This window comes from Xylocopa sonorina, chromosome 14, assembly GCF_050948175.1.
Source record: "Xylocopa sonorina isolate GNS202 chromosome 14, iyXylSono1_principal, whole genome shotgun sequence".
Lineage (NCBI taxonomy): Eukaryota > Metazoa > Arthropoda > Insecta > Hymenoptera > Apidae > Xylocopa > Xylocopa sonorina.
This window is the reverse complement of record NC_135206.1, coordinates 3,830,793-3,853,067: the sequence shown is the minus strand read 5'-3', so window position 1 is coordinate 3,853,067 and position 22,275 is coordinate 3,830,793. Positions and strand designations below refer to the sequence as shown.

The window sequence follows — 22,275 nt, the reverse complement described above, 5'->3', positions numbered from 1 at the left end:
GAATAATACAGCTGATCAGAAGTCATGATTATTAATGAATCGATCGTGAATGGTTAATTGGACTTCGTAGGAAGAATAAATATTTGTGACTTGAGTTTGAAAGGAATATTTGATAATACTTTGTCTCTTTCGTTAAAAAATCGAATCGACAAGATTGTAGAATGGAAAATACAATTATTCGATTGCCTTCAGAAGTGAATGGACCGTTAATAATTAGTCCCTTTAATAATTTAGTTCTACGTTCGTCGTTGAGCCACGTTCGATCGAAGGGGTTGGCGCGAAACCAATCAGAGCTCGACTTCCTGGCGAAAATCGATTTCTGAAGTGGATGTTAAGCTTTTATTAAAGTTGCCATTATTCTCTTCACTCGTCGCGCGTTCGAATAATTTCTATCGCATTTTTATTACTCGACAATCGCGACTTTTCGCTCGACAGTTCGCTAAATTTCGAAGAACAGAGGGCTGGTTTTTGAAATCAGCGATGGGGGTGGGGATCGTGATTCGTCACGAAATCGAAATGAATCGTAATGTGATCGTCGCGCGAGTAATTACAGGCGACGGTGCATTTATGTTTTCCAGCCGATGAAATCGAATCCATTCGCTATTGGAATTTTAATTAAACCTTTCATTAGGGATGAGAGCTGGGTTTTCAAGTAACGCAGCATTTCAAGCGGGACTCTTCGCTGCCTTTTATGGCGTTATTGCGCGGGGAACGTGAATTAAATGTTAATTTCCTCGAATTGGGTCGCGCGGGATAAGACATTTGATTAACGCGTTGTTCATCGATTGTGGAATTGAAACTGTGTCTCTAAATGAAAATCGGATATCCTGTTCTCTACAATTGCATTATAATCTCGCTTAAGTATTCGTTTTTTTTTAGTATAATTAAATATACGCTTGGTGGTCGTGGAAAAAGTTGACGAGCCCTCGTAACCGTATTCCCTTAATTAATTGATCGCAGAGAAGCAAATGTGCATCGAATATACGAAAACGGCACGCGTATCGTTTACTTTAATAGCCCCATTAGAAAAATTCTACGTTCAGAACTCGATTTATTATCGTAGAGCCTCGACTCTGTTTAACGTGCTCTCATTAGAAGCTCATTATGCCGACCTTTACTCAACTGAATTCACCGCGGTAACATTGAATTCGTGCTTGGATCTTAGTTCGTTAAAATCGAGTCGCTGGCTTTCCATCGTATAATTTTCCTTTCATCCATTTCTGTCCTTTCGTTCGCGAACAGTCCTTCGCTTGTCGACGTTGCACACATGGGGTGGTTTCTATGAACTTGTTGCAACGACAGAAACAGAATTAATTTATCAATTGGACATCTAAGCACCAAGAACCTTCCATTAACCCCATAAACGCGATTTTTCATAAAAAACTACGCACCTCATGGTAGGCTTTTTCATACGAAGTGGACAGTTCATGGCTCAGACTTAACGTCGAGCTACCTAGCGCTCAAAGATTAAAATATTTCCTCTTTCTCACAATTCTCGCTAGCTAAAAAGCAACAGAAGCACTGCCCTCCACCATCGCTTCCAGATTACCCCCTTCGAACATCATCGAGCGTGTGGTAAAAAAAATAAAGGTAGAAATCCGTGGATCGACGGTTCTTCAGTCTCGAAATCGATACCCTCCGTTCCTGCGAGGTTCCTCGATTTTCTCTGTTTTTTAATCGTGAATCGATGAACGCGGCGGGGCACGCGGTTCAAGGACACTCGCAGCTTTCAGCGAATGATTAATGGTCGCCGTCAGAGGCGGAGGGAGCGAGATAATTCCGGTAAATTTCGCGTGCACAATGCCTGGCGAGATTGCCAGGAGGAAAGAAAAGCGCGAGCCACGCGCCCGTAATTGACTATTCTAGTCGAAATGCGCATCCCCGTTTCACCCAGTGGTCCCCCCGTTTTTTTCACCCCCTGTTCGAGCGCTCGCAGCCACCCTTGCGCTGGTAATTGAATCGTCCGAAACGAATCCATTCTTTCCGCCCTGCTGTTCCACTGCGAAAGGGTTGCGCGCGGCTCGATTTCGACCGCGAAACCACCCCCAATCGCGAGCCATCCTCCTCTCGATTCGACTTAGGGTGTATCAATTTAATTAATGATCCAGACACGTCGATGCGAGGATATCGAGAGGATTATGGGTACTAACCCTTTCATAGAACGCTGTGAGGATCGATATAAACTGGTATCATCAGCTACAGAAATTCGAGAGGCCAGAAACGAAATAATTCTCGCATAAACAGTCACGAATCGTAGGTAGATATTTTTTGCTGAGAAACAGTGATCGAATCGTGGTCGATGAAACGCGCAGTGTCTTAGTAAAGGACCGTGGGTGATCTCTCGATCCACGGGTCCAGATAGAGATCTTCTCGTAGGATGCACGAGGGTGCCTCGTGCACGTTGGAAAAAAACCGTAGCCACTGTGTGTGCGTGCGTTGCGCAAACAAGAAAAAGGGTTAAACGCGGAGATTTGTACGAGGTGGGAGGTAACCATTTATGGCTTCTCCAGATAATGCTCCCGTGGGGTCTTGGCAGGGCCGCTAGGTGTTCGTCAGATAAGAAACATCGAGCTACCTTGAACAACTACTAATCTCGCGTCCACTGTTACTCTCGAAACATTCGAAAGACCAACGAAAATAAAAAGAAAGAAAATTCCAATTTCTATATAGACACGAGTGAAGTATAAAAGGTTGACGTCACGACAAGAATACGACGCGAGGCATAAAAAAACGGAAGCGTTTGTAACGTACTAAAGTTTCTTCCGCAGCATGGCCGCTTTATCTGTTCCTCCTCGCGAGGGCAAAGAAATGTCGCTCGTATACGCGGGTAGCGGAACTTCCTCCCTCGTTATCTCTGGATGGCTTCCCCCGGGGGAATCTACCGCAAACAAATATTCGTACCTTCGTTTCTGTTGACTCGAGATTGGAAGAACGTGGCGCGCACGTTGCGAAAGGCCGTTGGTTTGTTTTTTCTTCTGTGATACCATTGGTCTCTTCGTGTAAACTGTGATTAGGCGAACGAGACGCTCTTCTTCAAATCACAGACCATTTTTTCCAATCGACTAATACCTTCTATCGACTAATTTCCATGAAAGCACAACTCAAGCTTCTAATTAGCAAAATAATTATTCGTACTGGTTTTAAATAAATAGTTTCTGGTGGAAGAAGTCTTTAGAAATATTCGCGCACCATGGGAAGCCTCGATGGACTCTCGCAGAATCACAGACGATTTTTTTCCAATCGACTAATACCTTCTATCGACTAATTTCCACGAAAGCACAACTCGATCTTCCAAATAGCAAAATAATTATTCGTATTGGGTTTAAATAAATAATTTCTGGTGGATGGAATCTTTGGGAATATTCGCACACCACAGGAAGCCTCGATGGACTTGCACGCAGCTCGTTGCAAGAACAATAAGGCATCGAAGACGCGTAACAACTAGCGCCATCGAGAGGGATTCATTACTTCCAATCAAACGGCTGTACCCAGCCTGTATCGTCGTGTTCCGATCTCTGATTGAGTCAAGGTGTACACCTCTCATCGCGCACGCCTCGCGTGTCCTGTAAATACTAATTACAAGAATCCCAACCGCGAGGGGTCTTGTAACGCGAAATGCAAACGAGACGCGAGCGATAATTGAATCTCGCGTAACATCGCTTGCACGCGTCGATCGCGATACGTTTACTTTGTTAATCGACCACGATTTTGGGTTACTAAATTATGTTTCAGAGAGTATGATGGTCCCTTTTAAGCTAGTCGATGGATTTTCAGAAGTCAAGACGATCTCAGATTCCAAGAAGCAATCGAAATCTTGAAAGTTCTCTGACAAATCGTGGAGGTTTGAAAGTCAGCCTTTCTCCTACGCTCGTTCTCGATCGTCATCGCTTGCCCAACGTCCTCTCCTCAGCTGTTCTCGTCGCGTATTTACCTTGATTCGAGGCGACGTAGCCGTGGCTTTCGAACTTATCAACACTTTCAAGGCTTCGAGAACTTCCTGTACTTTCGACACGCTTCCAAGCGATACGATTGTTCGTTGCACGCATGCACACAGTCACAGTGATTGCGACTGCTTTCAGATAACCACCTCGTTCTTTACGTTTCCGTGTCGCGTGTATAGAGAATTGTTTTTTACGACGAATTTAGAGGCGATCGAAGGGGCGACAGAGAAGTAATTTGAAGATCGTTGGTAATTGTGAGCCTGTGCAGGGTTCTAGTCGACGGTTAAACAATCGCGTTGCTTTTATGCTCGATTGCATTATGAATTTTACAACTGGCAGCGGACGAACTCGACTCGTCTCTGGTTGAGAGAGTTTCGCGACAGAGCCGCATGAATTATCTCCTTTCTCGAAAGAAACTGACTGAGTCAGTTCTTCTATTGGTTTAGCGACAGCTGCGATCTTTTTTCCGATGAGGCACCAAGTGGCTTCGATTAATATCTCTGCCTCGCGAGTGGCTGCAAATTTTATTACCCCGCGACGATGGAATTTAATGGTTTCTTTTAATGACCGCAAGAAACCTTATTAATGATTGTATTTCGAGGACATTTGTCTGAATTACGCGGTTATCGCGATGTTTCTGGATGGGACAGTGGTTTCCTTGGTCCCGTTTGACCGCCATCTTCCAAAGAAACGATCCTTTTTTACGAATATCGCGTCGTGTCGCTTTCGAGAAAGCTGAGTCAAGTTTTTCTTCCATTTTCAACGCTTTTCTTTCTTGCACTATTGCCAGAGTAAAACGAAGCAGCGTATTAATTGGAAACATTCTATGGTTGGTCCACAGTTTCGTGGAATTCAGGAAAAAGTGCTCGAAAGTAGTTCAACCAGCGCACGCAGATCGACGAAAATTAAAAAGTTCGCTGTTCTGAAACGTTGTTCCGCGAAGTTTCCGAAAAATGTTCGCCAGGAAGCGTCCAGCGTGCCACCGTTTCCCTTTGAAACGCGACGTGTCACTCTGCATCATTTACACGCGCGTCCTACATTTGGAGTGAGTTTTCGAAAAAGTGGACACCTCTGCGAATTTTCCTAGCTCTCGACCCTTTTTTTTTAATTCGTCCAGCAGTAAAAAACTGACGCTTCGCGAGAGAAAGTGTTGGTCGATTGTTACCAAGCGTTAATGTTGTTCGACATTTTATAAAATGTAAAATGTGAGCCACGATGATTTCTTTCGGTTCTACAGTGTATACCAACGCGATCAATACGAACGAGATGTTTATGGGTTTATGATTATGGCTTTTGGCATCTCCGGTGCATGGTGGCTGCATTCTTCTTCGAATTCGTCGACGACGTGGCCAGATGTCGACTGGTTTTGGTCATAAGACGGTTCCTGAAACGCTTCCACGGAATATTCTCCGTGTAATCATCGAAGCAACATTCCATTTCTAATTTCAGAGTGTTAATTCAATCGTCGCGACGTTTCCATCGACACGATCCACAGAAGAGTCACCCAAATCCATCGAACAACCGCTAGAAGCCCCAAAAAAACGCGCGATCTTCGAACGCACGAAATTACACGTCGATAAATAAACCATCGCGAAGCACTCGCCCCGAAATGAAGCCGTCGCGCGATGATGGCAGTCAGAAACTAATCGAGGACAGAACTAAAGACAGACTTTCCCATCGAGGCTAATTTTTCATCCAACGCGCATAAATACCATTATTTCGAGCCGCTCGACGTCAGATCCGTCAACGAAAGAGGCAGGATCCTTGTCGAGCCAATGGGGTTATGGGATGGTTAATCGCGCAGAGCAGGCCATTTATATTCAATGAACGTTGACGCGGTTAGTACAGATTCCGCAGCGAGCCGTGTGGGTACCGCGCGTCCACCATAAATATGCGATACCACCGTGTTGGTCGCCCCTGCAGACGCCACAGGCCCCCACGGTCTCACGAGTCCCCCCAGGAACGAGACGCGAGGGGACTAGCGGAGAGAAAAAAGGGTGAAACCGAGGAGGAGGAAGATCGCCGCCGCTCGAGGGCTGAAAGAGGAGGACCGTCGCCTGTGGCGATGAATTTCTGGAGAACCGAAATCCTCGAGGTAGCGCGTGTCCGCGGACGCGTCAGGGGTTAACCGCTTCTTTCGACGCGGTGGACTCCCTCGTTGACGATGAGGAATGCGTTCCACTTTGTGTGGTTATTTCATACACAGATTCTTCGAGCTTCCGTCATTGGGTTTGCTCGAACATCTTTAAATGGACAAAAGATAAAGGCCATGGAAGGATATTACAGTGAAGTTGAAGAAGAGCAAGAGTTTCGTTAATTTCCAGGTTGAATAATTCCGTCAGAGGCCTCTTTTAGGGGCTCTCGACTGGCAGACGCAAAGAACGATACTTGCACGAGTCCAGGCTGGCTTCCCTTGTTGATGATGAGGAATGCGTTCCAGTTTGTGCGGTTATTTCATGCACAGATTCTTCGAGCTTCCGTCAATTGTTTGACCCATTGGGTTCGTTCGAATATCTTTAAATGGATGAGAGATAGAGAGTATGGAAGGATATTAGAGAGAAGTTGAAGAAGAGCAAGAGCTTCGTTAATTTCCAGGTTGAATAATTCCGCCAGAGGCCCCTTTCAGGGGCTCTCGACTGGCAGACGCAAAGAACGATACTTGTACGGGTCCAGGCTGGCCGATACCCGCGGGAACGCGGAAAGTAGGTACCACTTCTTCTGCGTTAAAGAGGAGGAACGAATAATATGGAGCGAAAACTCGCGTTCCATTGAATCGAGTCGTATTTTCTGCTCGCTGGGGTTTCGAGCCTCTGCTCTTGTCTGTTTACCTTCTCTTCAGGGCGAAAGTCAGAGCGTAGGTGACGCTTTGAGGGTGGATAATGGCGGACGAGAACCGCGAAGGGGTTGAGGGTGAAAGAATCGCGCGTTGGATAGACACGTTTCACTTAAAGTAACAAAATGTAACGAACAGAGCTCTTTAAACGCGTCAATTTTTTGTTACAAGTAGCTTTTCCCTACTCGTTTTCACCTAGAAACGAGGCGCTAGAAACTCCCGCTTCCGCGTGACTCGTGCAGCCCGTGAAATGTATAATTTATAGTGAAAACCAGTAAAAACGGTTAATCGACTTTCAGAATTTCGCTGAAGTCAAACAATCCTCCAATACAGTAATTAATCGACGATTCTGATTTAAATCGCTGGTAACACTCGCGTCGAGCGTTAGATTTCGCGCTCGATTCGTCTTCGACGGTTATCGTCGTCGCAAATTGCCCTCGTCGACGAATCCACTTTCCATCAGGCGTACGAGCGTGTGGCTGCGGGTCTACGCTCGCTGGTAGCAGAGGGGCCTTTACAAGCGGTTAAACCGATCCACGTTTCGCGCGTTCCCTCCACTCGAGAGTGTCTCTCTCTCTCGACTCTTTCCCACTTTCGTGTCCCTCTGTCGAGCCTGCGGCTCTGTCAGACGGGAGGCGAGCGGAAAAGAGAGAAGAGAGCGCACCGTGTCGGAGGATCGAGAGAAGGGAGCGGGACCGCCACTGGCGATGCATCGAGCGGGCACTAAAACAGTCCTACGGCGCTTCGATCCGTTGTCAGGTCGAGTAGCGCGTGCCGATCGAGCGCAGACTCGCGCGTCAATCTCGAGGAACGGTCGATCGATCGATCGTCGCGCGCAGACCCGCCGGAAACCGTCGATCGGTGTTGCTCGCGCGAGAAACTGTCGCGAGCTTCAGCGAAACGTTCGATCGTCGTGTTTCGATTGGTAAACAAAGATCGAGGAATGGATACAGTGGCTGGCACGGAAGTCTGCGCAGGTGTGCGGTGCCTGGCCGGAAACGATCGTGGAAGCTGTCGCGGATCGAGTAGAATCGCGAGGGACGCGCAGTGACACTGGTTTCGAGCAATCGCGGTTCCCTCGATCGTTTCGCGCAGTGGTAAACAAAGATTCAGATACCAGACGTGAGTAATTCGACGGATATGGTAGAAATTCGTGGAAACTCGGCTCTGAAGGCTCCATCGTTCCGCGCGACGGACAAAGATCCAGGAATCGGCAGTGAGTAAGGCGGAAGCTCGATGCATACGCGGTTTCAACGACGGAAACGCTCGAGATAGTATTCGAGAGCCGATAAACTCGACTTGAAACGATCGCGTCGATCGCAGAGAAGGCGCACATCGATCGAACGAACCTTCGATCGAGTGTGGAAGACTATCAGAAGCTGGACGAACCTGTCGATCGAGAGAGCATCTTATTCGAAGGATCCTCCACGCGCACGAGAACGATGGAGCCCTCGACGTATCGTGGCCAATTGACCTGCCAGCTGGCGAACAATGTTATCAGCCAGTTGCTCGTAATTGCTTGAACGACAACTAATTAGCGTCGACCGATGTAGCGTACTAGGTTAATCTGTAGAGCAGCGAGATACTCGAGCGGATACCACCGCGGGACTGGAAAAATCGCATTTCACGCGACCGTAACGAGTCACTCGGCTCGCGGTAATTACCGCATCGTTAACGATATAATCGTGCCCCTTCGAGGAGCGTGATTCGCGAGGTGCGAAGCTCAGAGCTTCCCTCTTGGTCCCTGGCGTCCTGTCGCGTCCTTTTCTCGCGCTGATCGTCGCGTAAATCGGAAGTCGAGGCTGTCAGAGGGGAGGACGGATCTGTCGCGGTCACGGAATGCTCGAGGCGCGTGTAAAAAGGGACGAATGCCGCGGTTAGGCGCGAGACGCTGCGAGCGCGAGGAAAAAAGGCGTACGCGTCGTGCCTGAGCGTCGCTGGTACGCCTTGCGGACTTCCGGCGGGATGCGAGCGGCGGGGACGTCGCCGCTGCGTTAGTCGCGCATCCGATTAAATCGAGAAAGGAAAACGGGGAAGGAGAAGAAGGCGAAACGGGAAGAGGAGTATGCAAACGCGGGGCAAGTGTTTCCCGCGTGTCTGAAGGGGCGCAGACCATTCCAGAGCTGGTCCCAGCGCAGGGATCGGCCGCCATGCGAGCCTCGCAGTCTCGCCTAGAAAAAGGAAGGATAAGAAAGCTTCTTCCGTGTCCGCTACGCGAGCCAACGAACACATCGATAGAGTTAATCGATCGAGAACGATAACGGGACCATCGACGCATCGCGAGATCGAGTAACGAGTCCTTTAACTGCGAACCTACCCCCTTCGATCGATGGTTAAGAAACACAGCGATTTCGAAACGATCAGCCTGCGATTTCTGGTATTCACGAGGGTCGACCGCGTTTTAATTAAACCAGCACACCACGGGAGACCGCCTCGCTGCCAATCGGATGTACGCGCTTTTTAGCAAACAAGTGGAAACGTGCCTGGAGAAAATTGCGAGCCCAGAGAGAACGCGACTAAACGTCCTTCTTTTTTTCTTTTTTTGCTTCTATTCTCTAGAAAAGGGGAATTTAATTATTTGTTCAAAACTTCGAGCGTGAAGTTTCCTATCGCGCAATTAAACTGTATTCTTCCGCGGCTGGTTAATTTGAATAAGCTTCGTCGAGGAAGGGGAGGGTTCTCTCGAGCTCGAGGTTATCCTGGAGAGGAGGATCAGGAATATGTATTCAGACGGATAAGCTGGGGAGGCTTTAAGACGGATCGTTCGTCTTCAGTTCGCGGAGGGGGAGAGAAAAATGGGGGCTGAATATATTGACATACATTAGCCCCTTTTAGGCTGAAATTCAATTTCTTCTTGGACGTCGAACGCGGCTCGTTTCATCGCGTTTGCGTTTCACCAAGTTTTTATTTCGTTAACGAGGGAAAGAGGAAAGGGTGCAGGTTTCGAGTTCGACGTTGCGTCGATCGGATACGATCCCAGGAGAAGCTCTGCCTCGAGAACGGGATAAGAGGGCGCGTTTTATCGGAATTGTGTCATTCCTGGAGGAAGATCGAGAACGAGTCGCGACGTGTAATCCCATTTCAAAGGAGATCGAACGTTGATTAAATTTCAATTCGAGTATCTCTGTGTACTGAGCCTTATTGGCTGATTTATCGAGCGATTAGCTATCAAACGCGTTAATTGCAGCCGCTATTTTTATTTATTTTGCGTATTAACGCGCGATCGATCGGATACGAGCACGATATAGTTATTAAATTTCTTGTTAGTAAACGAGAGCTGATATCTCCATATTTCTCTCAGTTATTGCTCTGAAATAAGCTAAACTAATTTCTAGAGTTGCTAGATTACTGTATTTTTAGTCGTGTTGGTAGAAAATCGAGCAGTTTCCTCGCGAAAATTTCGACGAATAGTCAGGTGTCCAGCAGCGGATCGAGGCATCCGTTTCTGGCGCGATAACGTAATTGAAATGTCTCGAGGCCGCGGTTCTCGGAACGCTCCCGCATAAATCACCGCTGTCCGATCAACTCCTTTAAGTGGATCATTCGCTGAATGTAAATGTTGCAATAGAAATCTTGCCAGAGTCTGGCGGTTGTACAGATTTTTCTCTCTCTCTCTCTCTCTGTTCCTCGCGAGCCGATTACGTCCGTCGAGGCTGCTTCCAGTCCCTGATAACGCTCAGAAAACGTTCTCGATGCGCGTGCTTTTATCTACGCCTTTAAAGTGAATCACTCTGGTTCTTTCTCCAAGATTTAGCCTCTCTGCTTAACGCTCTCGAGCCTCGAACCCTCGAACTCTCTCGTTTCTCGTCTTTTGGCGATTTCAATTCGAAGCTGAACGACTCGCGAAACATCATGGACGCCAGGGATCCTCGTGACCCAACTTCCTGTCTCTGCTCTTCGCATCTCGCGAGTCTCTGACGCGAATAATCGTTCGTGTTCTTCGCGAAGGACAAGGCTGAGCAAAGACGAGCGACAAGGAAGATTCACAGCTCGCGTGGCACCTCGAGCGATCGAAATTATTCTTCGAGTGCATACACACGTGTCAGGGACGTGAGTCACGTAGAACTTGTGTCCGATTCGAGGCTTCGGGGACGTGGTACCGTTCGATTCCTCGTGTTAGACCGCGTTCTTGGACGATCGCGGACGGTGCTCGCTCGAGCGGAGGATTTCGCGACGCGCCAGACGACTTCGACGCGGTCCTCGTTGGATCCTCCTCGTATGGGACTCGTCTGCCACGCGACCACCCCGCGGAGATGCTGAAGATACGCATGCTGGACTACATCGGGGACACTGGGTGAGTGTTGTTGCCTCGCCAGATTCGTTGCCTGCGATTTAACTCGATTCGCATCGATGCGAGAATAAAAGTGAGCGCACGAAAGTAGACAAGATCGTGGTTTTGCTTCGAAATCTTTGCCTTCCACGAGGTGCACTTTTTAAGAACGCTGGTGTTTGCCATCTGAAATGGAATTATGATCGCGACAGAGAGAGGGACGCCAGATATCCACCGCTTGGAATACTAATGAACGCGTCGAGGAACAAGACCGATATTCTTTTTCCACTGCGGGTATAACGACCAGCTCTTCAGCTGGGTACTTAAGGTAGATCAAATTTAAGACGGAATTAGAACGAGACCCCATTTTGTCAAGGATCCACTGGTCGACGTTAAGACAGCCGAGCTTGCGCATCCCAAGGATTTGCGAGCCTGTTTGCCACGTAATTACGTCCCTGCTCTTTACATATCTGTCCTGGGATATTCTAATAAATCTCGAGATCGATGGATTACCCTTTGACGCGGTACAAGTTTGAATGCGGGTCATTCGAAAAGCAGCGGCAAAGATATTTCAATTGGTGGAGGTAGCGTGCAGGCTCGAGGAAATATCTCGAGTCGAGTGTAATTAAAAGAACGGAACAGGTTCGCGTTAATAAAATATCGAGGCAGCTGAATTAAGGTAGAAATTGTAGAGGAGGACAACGAATCGACGATTTTCTTAGCCGAATAACTTCAATTTCAGCGACTCTGTCGAAATAAATCAGATTACGGAAGCTGAATTCAGTTGACAGGCTTATCTGGAAGCGTTGTTCATTGACTGAGGCTTCGAATCAATTATTGTCCAAAAGAACTGAACAGGTTCGCGTTAATAAAATATTGAGCCAACTGAATTAAGGTAGAAATTTCAAGCTAGCTGAATTAAGGTAGAAATCGTAGAAGACATTAGCAGAGACGTGGACAACGAGCCAACGATTTTCTTAGCCAAAATACTTAAATTTCAGCGCCTCTGTCGAGACAAATCAGATTACGGAAGCTGAATCCAGTTGTCAGAGTTATCCGGAAGCGTTGTCCATTGACCGAGGCTTCGAATCAATTATTGTTCGCGGTCCATTCGGCTAATTTCGCGAGGGTAATTTTCCAATGGAGGTAAATGGCGTGGTAGTCGGGGGTCGCTTGGAATACGTTTCTAATTTCCTGTTTATTCATCGCGCGCGGCCCACACCGCGTCGATTTGTCCGCGATGGAAGTGACGGCCGGTTTGTGGGTGCCGTGCGTTGGCAAATTGATCTAACGAGGGCGTCGATGCTCGGCCAGGAAGGCGAAGAGGCCGTCAGGCGGTTTCACTCGGTGAAACTTTTCCGCGCGGGCAGAACGAGAGCGCACGCTTCGCGTCGCGTGTTTCTCAACTCGCTCTGGCGAGTTGTACGTCGCCGGGAGGATCGAGTTTATGTTCGAAAGCGCTCGATTTCTATGCGCGCGTGGAATTAATTGACCAGAGACAGCCAGGGGTAACGAACTTTCGGGATTAATTGAATTTTTCGATTAATAATAACCTCGCAGTGAATTCATCGAAGCTGTAGCATCCGTCTCGTTCCAACAACGACATTTAAATGGATTTTCGCTCGATTCGTGGGCGATTTTCAGGGTTGAAAAATAACCGCACCCTTTCAGAACGTTGACAAACTCAAAAATTCGCAATTTCGAATGAAAGAATACGATATCACCTCGAGTCGAACCTTTCGTGTCGAAATGTAAACGGAGACAGCAATTTCGTTTAGCCTCTTCTCTTCCTCCACGATTCGTGATCATCGCGGACGATCCGTCGTGATTAAACGAGGACTTTATGGAAGACGATACCACGCGATAGGTGACGCGAAACTTTTGATCGGTAATGTAGGCACGTAGAAGCGTCGCGGTCGTTCCGTGCGAAAGGAAAGTTGAAAAAAACCGCCGTGGCGGGTTTCTGAAGCCACGGTTACTTATCAGTGGGTGAAAACGAATAAATTCCCGCGAAATATCACGCGAACACTGTACACCGCCTCTCGTCTTCCCCCCTCGTCTTTATTTCGTTCACTAATCCACGGCCTGTAGGCATATGGACACGATGGTATTCATGGAAATGATACTTCGCGGGCAAGGTTGTCCGGTTCGTATAAGTGCGTTAGGTGCTGCCTACGTTTTCATGCGCCTAGCTTCTACAGAACGTTTCAAACTGGGAGTGGTACAGGCAGACGTTCGAGAATCTCACGTTCAATAAGTAGAAAAGTCCCCTTTCACGTTTAATTTTCACGCTACAATGCTACCAATATTAACGTACAATAATTCGCGTAAAAAGTGGAGAATAAATTTAATTTTTCGCCATGGTCGCATTTTAAATTCGATCAGCGATCCTTTCAATTTTACAGCGCGCTCTCGCAGATTTTTTGCTTCCTCCTAGATCGGCCAGATTATCCTGCGACTGTGAAATTGCATATTTTTCATACCGACTAAGCATACCGTTATGGCTGTTAGCAAAATCAGGATTTTTAATTTCATACACCTCAGCGTTTACTACTGGCTATGAATTATATCACGCGGTACAGTATTCGTTACCGCTAAGTATTAATTATTGCTCGAATAAATTATACAACCGCCGCTGCAAATTGAACGCTCGCCCGCTTTCTACGCTCGAATCTCGCTGGACTTTAATTTGAATGCCTTCGATTCTCGCGTGGAACAAAACTATCTCTTTCTAAATTAACAAAAAAAGAAAAAGAGGAAAGGAACGCGCCAAATCTGTTATCGATTTTTTTCTCCCCGATACGAATAGGAAACGTAAAGCAACGCAGTCGCGCACCAACGAGAAACTTTCTACGAAAAATGATAATTCAGAATTTCCTTCGAACCACGGATTCGCGATATGAAACTCCGCTGAAAAGTCAGTTGAAATCGCTGGCGAGAAGAATCATAATCGAGTGTTTTCTACATTTATTTTTACCAGGTCGTTCCCCTCGCAAATTGCATAGCTTTTTCTTTTGATTCGATGCGAGCAGGAGACAAGAAATCCGCTTCCGGACGCGAGTTTCTAAAGCAACGTTACTCGAGCGATCTCAATTCGCGAGCGTTAAAATGAGAAGAGTATCGTTAACGATCGATAAAATTTACTGGCTAAAAATCCGATCGAGCTCGCGGCTGCGGACGATTTTTCTCGATCAGAAGCCTCGTTGATCGACTCGAAAGTGGTGGGTTGTAATTTTCTATCGAAATAAATCGTGCACGCGGTCGATGATCGACCTTGCGCGTTCTAATGAATGGGTGAATGTGTAATTGGCTGGCGCAGTGCGATCGATTCGGTTTCAATTGAGCCAATGAATCTGTCGGCGCCAATGATACTTGGAAGGCAATGACGCCAGCTTTTGTCCCGTCAAGGCCGCGTCATTTCTTCGCCATCCGTTTCGACGGTCGACGCGTTCGTTAACGCGGAAGCTTTTGATTAATCAGTCGAGTGGAATTAACTGGGTTCGCAGAAACTAAAAATTCGAGGCACTAACTAACGACTGTACATCTGTTTCCATCGAAAGTGGTGAGAAACGTGGAAAGAAGAGGAATTCGTGAAATGTCGAGCGATATTTTCGATCTCTTCTGCATTCAAATTGGACGCGATGTTAAAAATCGTCGAGTGCTTTCGAAACGTGACAGCAAAAGCAATCGAATTGTCGCGCGCATCAGTTGTTTGCCTTTTCCAAAATTAAATCGTTCTCCACTTGAGCCTCTTCTTGCCGAGTCTCGTATGTAATTATAGAGACGTTAATCGACGTGAAAGGTGGGACGTAAAATTGAGACATAAGTTAAGAACCTATGAAAAAGGTGGAAAAAGTGTTTCGAGGCTCTGTTCGTAAATTCGCGAGCAAGCACACGTCGTTCGACGCGGACGACGTAAAACGAAACGACCAATGGTCACAAGGGGAGCGCATTACTCTTCCGCGTGGACGAGAACCGCTTAATACGCGGCCCTTGTAATTTTCGAGCGTTCTCAGGCGTCATTATGCAGATATTCGACTGATTTCCGGTGGAATTTATGGGCCAATTTCGAGGATGGTCCAGCTCTCGACCTTTTATCGCCGCGATAATTACCTCCCCGTGTCCACCGCATTGATCCACCCGTTTATATGCAACCGCGTGCACAGATTACTCTCTACATTGTAAGCAATTTGTACGACCGTTACTCGTTTCAATCACACGCGACTCGTCCTCTTTTCACGCGTATTACAAGGAACGAGCGATACACGCGAAGCCTGATGCAACGCACGTCCCGCGGGTCAATCAATCTTCGAAACTTGCGCTGATTACTTGCTTGCCAAACTGAAACACCGAATACCGTGTATTTGCATAATGAACAGTTGCTCCAGCGCGCAGGATCGGTTAACTTCTCTTCCCCTCTTTTTCCAAGTACTCGTTTCGAGCTGAGATCGAGCACTTTGGATATTCCTGAAGAAAGCTCGAAAGCTTCGCGTCTCAGACGCTTCGTCGTCGTTTCAGATCGGAATCGAGAAACTTTTGTCGCGTACTATATTCGCAGCAGATTTTTCAGTCGCGTGAACACCCCATAGAACGATCCTCGGATCGTTACGAGCCACGACATTGGCGTGGCTCGTCTGATCGCCGCGGTATGCAAATGCCAGTCGAGACCTGATATTATCGTTCTTAATAACCTTGTCGCGATCTTTTCGCACGTGTAATCGCGCGGTTGCGAGCCAGCGAGGTTGCAGCGATCCTCGACGAGCAGCGCCACCCTGGTCACTCGTCATCCCTCAGCCATGCGTGCACCAAGAATGGTCCTCGCGCGAGAACGCGTTCTCCACTAAATTCATTCGCGCAATTAATACGGATACGTTTAAAAATGAGTGGATGGTTGAATTCGAAAGGTCATCGACTGGTTCTTCACCAGTGAGACTGAATTTCGCAGTCGATATTATCCTCTTTAACGTCCTCGAGCGTCCACCCCTTTGAAACGCGCAATTTCGCGTTGATGACCAGTTGAAAGAGGGATATGAACTTTCCACGGTTGTTCGATGGTTTCATAGGAAGAGATATCTACGCTCCACGTGAATATCAATCTGGCTTGTATATCTCGAAGGATTTTCAATTGTGTTTCGTCTCTCAATGGCCAGAAATGCGTCGCATGGACTTCGACTTGGCAATTGCGAAATGAATGAGAGAACTCTCGATATCTTCGATGAGTAACGTTTAGATTCCATTATCGTAGAATATCGAGGTGACGAAAGATTCGAACGATCGCGAAATCGATGTTGGTCTCCTCGCGATGCGTTCGTTAATCGCATCGCGATTTATCGCCCTCCGTGGCGCAGCTGTGCGGAAACACAGCCTGGCGAGGACGCTAAAAAATCGGTGGGTTCCACAGTTTTCGATATCGCGCTTATTAATAACCGTGGATGCAATTCTCTCAGCGTGGTCCCTCCTACGTGGAAACAGCAACCGCGAGAGCCTGGCAACGGCCGCGAAGACGCGATTTCAATTTAACCAGCGTCCAGCCGTACACAAAGTTTGAAATATCGCCGGGATTCCGCGGCTTTATACCAAACAATTACGGCATTACGTCGGGTATTAACGAAATAACACGCTGCGCGCGGAAACTTGGCATCGTTGCGATGTAATTAACTTGATTGCGGGCATAAATCGCGCTCGATAGAAACTGGTGATGTCGATCGAGCACTGACGCGGATAATAACTTTATTCTTCCCGTTCAGTCCAGCTGATTTATCGCTGGCTCCCTCCCGATACGTGTACACTATCCATATCGATTAACGTCCACGTATGCGATCGAATTCGGTGTTTTAATCGAGTCCCCGCGTTGTCGCGAAATTGCTGCACGTTCGAAGGACGCTTTCTTTCATTTTTCTTTTCCAATTTCAATTCCTTTTGTCGACCACAGCTCGCTGCATCGCACAGAAACGCCTGGTCGCCGTTGAACGCTCGTCTCATTACCGCAAATGTATAACGATCGAGGCGTTGGTACAAAAGCGCGCGAGGCGAATTGACCGTAAGAACTGGGCCCACGTGCGAACTATCGATCTGCCGTGGTCCCCCTTTCAGAAAGGACGCGGAAGGAGCCCGCGGTGGGAACAAGATTTAATGGCGTCGCACGCACAGCGATATTATCGCAGCTTTAATAACCTTGTCGCAAACTTTTTCTCAGCGGACGGCGAGCATTGTGCGCCGGATGACGTGCGGAGATGCGAAATCTGTTCAACCGTCGCTCAGCTGGGCCTCGCGAGAGAGAGAAAAAAAAAAGGTGGAGGCCCTCTCTCCGCCTCTGGAATATTGAGGAGCGAGTCTCTCCGCGGGTCCTTTCTCTCTCGCGAGGCCCCAACGATATTTTCATGCACGCCCACTTCATTTTTACACTCTTCTCGTCTTACGTCCGCGGTGAAAAGAATCCACTCGTTGAAACGAGTCCGCGAGAATATTCGTCTACCTCTACAGGGTGTGCGTATGAAAATCCTCAGCTAAACCAAGAGAAACATCGAGAGTGAGAGGACTTCGTCTCGCGAAGAAATTACTTTGAAAGTGATTGAGATGCGAAAGTGGACGCTTGCGTCACTCGTTTATAAAAAAACCAGAGCCTCGATTCTAAATTTCTCAAATGAGGGAATAAATGACAAGAGTTTTCAGCTAGGATTGCAGTGCCACCCGGTATGCTAGAATTTAATCAAACGCGTTCAGAGGATCGTAGACGAACGATGGAAACCGGGACTAAACTGGCCCAGTACCTGCTGAACCTGCTGCTCTTTGTCCCAGCGCGATCCGTACCTGGTTAAAAAGGAAGTTGCAACGAAGAAGGGGGCGTGCACTGCATCCGGTGACCAGTTTCATTCGCGAGGGAAACCTTTTGAAGTGGCCCGGGTCTGCGCTCGGAGACGAGACGGTTACACTTTGATCATTTCGCAGCCTGTACGTGAAAAGGATTAAGAGTGGATGCGCCTTTCAAGTTGGTCTCGAAAAAATTGCTTTCCTCTCTCAGCGAGCTCTCGCGAGGCTGTTCAGCGGTGATTAATGCACTTCTGTCGCGTCGCGCGTGGACGCGTTAATTAATTGAAACTATGATCCAATGGGGCGGTTCAAAATACTTATCAATCCTCTGAGTACTTTCGAGCATCTCTTTGCGATCGAGTTATTGATATTACTTATTGCCAGTCATGGATCTCTTAAACCGTGCAATTAACGCGCGACTCTTCTCGGTTATGTCACTTTTCGCAGAGACGTGGCGGGAATTCGAAGCGAGCAGCGTTGAAACGTGAGCGTGGAATCGGTGGGAGAGCTCGCTGGGAGTAAAACTGTGTCAAGACGTGTAATTACCGAGGTTGACGCGGCTTTAACCGCCACGCAGCGTCCAGGAAAGTCGCGAAACCAGTCGCGACTGAAAGTAAAGACCAGAGATAAGATAGAATCGGATGATCGTCTATTCTCTCCTCGAGAATTCTGTTCGAATAGGAAACATGGTCGATGAGGTCGCTCGAAACGCCAGGAAACGCGGGTGTGTGTGTTTTAAAACGACTCGCGAGCGGCAAAGTAAGGAAACGCAATTACACGGGGCGATTTGTCCGATTGACAGCCCCTTGGCGCATTATTTATTATCACGCGGCGGAGGAATTATCGCGGGTGCCAGCTCGCCGCTTTTCAGCTGGCGGAATCCGCGGTTAAAGTGAAAAAAAAAAGTCAATTTGTATAATACAATGCCGCAGTTAATTTCCATAGCGGATACCCTCGGAGACGTTTCGCGGATGCCTCGCGCAGCGAGGGAGCCATCCTCTCTCCTTTCGCACGGCGAAATATAGTTAGGCCATTACCGCGGGGCGCAACCGCGTACGTACGCCATACAGCCCACAATTTCTCGAACAAAGCCACTAACAAGTGAGCGGTCTCTTGTGAATGAGGCTATATCTATGAAGTGTACAGTGACCCTTGCGGTGCTCGTGAGTTCGAGCAATAATCCCTTGACACCGGCCAGGAGAGCCTCCGTCGTCTGTACGTGTGCACGACCGTTCCACAGCGCACCCATCGCCTCTACAGGGTGTACGGGAACTGGTGTGAGGGACTCTGACCAGTCATTCTTCGCGAGAGCAAGTAACGAGCAGTGGAAGGCACGGAATTGCGTGTAACACGCTTGCTGCTATCGATACGGATGCGAGCCATTTTTTGGTTCACGTTCAAAGTATCGATTCCATGCGAATAGGATGATTCGTTGAATAAATTGTTACAGTCTGCCGTTTAAAAATTGTGGCAACGAGTTTGCAGGTTCTCTGCTGTTGACTAATTGCGAGCAGGACAAGATGTACTGGCACGTTTCCTAATTTTCAGCCATGGGTGCACCAAGAATGGTCCTCGCGCGAGAACGCGTTCTCCGCTAAATTAATTCGCACGATTAATACTCGTACGTTTAAAAATGACTGGATGGTTGAATTCGAAAGGTCGTCTACTGTTTCTTCAGCAGCGAGACTGAATTTCGCAGTCGATATTATCCTCTTTAACGTCCTCGAGCATCCACCCTTCTGAAACGCGCAATTTCGCGTTATGACCAGTCGAAAGAGGGATGTATGATCTCGAGCAATTTTTTGTTTCACGTTTAAAGTATCGATTCCATGCGCATAGGATCCGTTGAATAAATTGTAGCAACGAGTTGGCAGGTTCTCAAACGAGGAGTTTAAATCTGCTGTTGACTAATTGCGAGCAGGACAAGATGTACTGGCACGTTTCCTAATTTTCCACGCGCGTTACGATGTGGTCGCGGTTTTGTTAGCCAGAAACGAAGCTGGAATAGTTTCCCCCCTTTCTGTTCGTATTGTTCGCGGTTAAACGGGGCCTCGTGACAAACGGGCGAATTCCATGGTAGCCCACGACGCCTCGCTTCCATTGGACGCTCGCTTGGCGAGGAAAAATCGGCGCGGAACGCCCGTTTAAAAGTGAAAGCGATTTATACGTTGTAAACCGGCACAAAAGCCGCGAGATCGCGCGATAAGCCGTTTACACGCGATACCAGCGGACGCTGACGATCGTCGCGAGGAATAGCTTGGTTTCGCGTTGCGAAAACGAGTCGAACGAAGGAAATTCGAAGACCGTTTACGACCTCTCTGTGAACCGCATTACTGCCACTCGTTGATTGATTTACCGTCAGTCTCGCCAACTGTGTGCAACAGGTGCCCCTCCTCGACTCTGTCGCTCGATTTTTCTGCATCCACGAGTCCTGACGATGCAGCTCTAAACACGTAGAAAAAGAAAAGCGAGTGGCTGCTGGTGTGGCCAAGATGTGGAGCAAGTGAATCGCCTCTGAGGCTTCGTTTCTGAACAAATTGATCGGACGATAAAAGCGGTCAGCAGGCAGAACGAATCGCCGTGAAGGAACAGCAAATAGAGCGACGCGATAAGCGCGTTACTCCCCTGATTCACGTTCCTTTCCATCATATCCCACTTCCACGGCAAGTGTCTTTACACCTCGTTAGTCACTGTCTCGATGGAAACGGACGTCAGCTCGATTTACGAACCGCGGACAGGAAGAGGGATTTCCATTCTCGTTTTATCAGCGAAGGTGGGAAACGCAACGCGACGGCTCACACAATCCTGTCCGTTGGTTTTTAGCAGACTTATCAGAGGATCGATGGACCACAAATGAACGATGAAAACGCGCGACCAGCTTTCGACGAGATTCCACGCATTTCGTTCGTGGTTTATTTCGCGAGAGAATCAGAACGTTAATTAAATGAAAATTTCTGTGTGGAGTCGTCTGTGCGAATCGTTGATGCGGTCCCCAAAAATGGCTCGCGCTCCAATTGGGACGCAGCAGCGGAGGGAATCGATCGAGTACGCGTTACATTATTATTTCGATTGTTCGTTCGCCACGGTCCACGTGCCTCTTTCGAACCCCCCTGTCGTTCTGCATTGGCACTGCTTTTCGAAATCGAGCAGCCGTGCCGGAGCTCGTGTCAGAATTCGTCAAGCGCTGTCAAAACGGTGGACGCAACCGCGAAAAGGGGCTGCCACCCCTTTGTTTTCTTCTTCCACCATCGACGCTCCGCCTTTTTTCCCTTCTTTCATTTTCCTGGCTGTGCAGGGAGAGTTCCATTTGTCTGTGTTCCTTTTATTTGTCCCGTGTTCAGAGCAAAACACGTATGCATCTGATACAAAAGTAGTGATTCTCGATGAAAATCTTGCTCTTGCAGTTGCTTCTGTTGGCAAACTCGCACCTTGCGCTGGAGGATGATGAAGTGAAGTCGAAAAGTCGCTCGAAACCAGACAGTTAAACGAGGATTTAGCGAGAGAACCGATCCATTGTGACCCCTCTGGCAGCGACGCCATAAAAGGTCTGCCAGAGTTTCACAAAGGCTGGCAAGCGAGACTTAACTCGTGTCTGCAGCAGGTATCGAAACAGTTTGCGAGTTCCACGAGGACAAGTGCGTCTTCTTCGACTGTCGATCGATCGACAGGCAGTTCGTCGTTGCATTCCGCGCCTTACGCGACGAACGCAACGTGTCACAATGCGTTGCGCCATTTTGCGGTTGGCTCATTGTTCTTCTCTCTGGCTCGCTTGGTTTTCCTTGGGCAGGTTTCCACGCTGGTATCGTCCGTTCTCGCTGCGAGAAATCGCGGGGTACCGGCGAATATCATTTTCATATTAACAAGGATCGTGATTCACGATACAGGTTATCGCCTACGGCATCTGCGTTATCCGCGGCTACGCTCCGCTGTCGCCGCGTCCACGCCTCTTCGTTTATCGCTTCGTGCTGTAATCTTTACAAAATCCATCGTACGATCTTTACTTTATCTTCAACTACGAACAGATCATACGATCATATTAATCGCAGACTAATTTCTTATCCACGATACCTCGCATTGCATCGCAGAAGGTCCACAGTGATTTCACATGAGAACAAAAAAATCGTGGAACCGTGCACGCAGCTATGAACAATTTTTTCTTCTGCTCTTTTGTTCGAAGGCTGCTCTGTTCACAGATGAACTATTTAGACTGCAGTTCGATTCGCGACTGATCGTGGAACGGCGGTATTCGAGCCCTTTCTGCTGGCGTTAACGCTCCGCTCGCGTTAAGCGAGGGCAAAGCGGCGAGGAAACGGGACAGGTTAGGTGAATGGACACGTACGAGTAGGTGAGTAGGTAGGTAGGTAGGCAGATAGCTGGGGCAAGGCGGTTGTCGTCGTGTAGGCCGAGGGGACGTGCGCGCA

At 48.1% G+C, this 22,275-nt stretch overlaps 1 protein-coding gene across 2 annotated transcripts in view; it reads left to right on the top strand.

Annotated features, from left to right (window-relative positions):
• The window catches only part of LOC143430432 (rap1 GTPase-activating protein 1), a 94,847-nt gene that overhangs the window by 7,129 nt on the left and 65,443 nt on the right, over positions 1–22,275 (top strand). Inside the window, exon 1 of one of the 2 annotated variants that reach the window (XM_076906727.1) lies at positions 10,911–11,068. The exons of the other annotated variant lie outside the window; for it this stretch is intronic. Within the exon in view, the coding sequence (XP_076762842.1) occupies positions 11,028–11,068 (41 nt within the window). The 5' untranslated portion in view covers positions 10,911–11,027. Of the gene's footprint in view, positions 1–10,910; positions 11,069–22,275 lie in introns of those variants that run through there. 2 annotated transcript variants of the gene reach the window in all.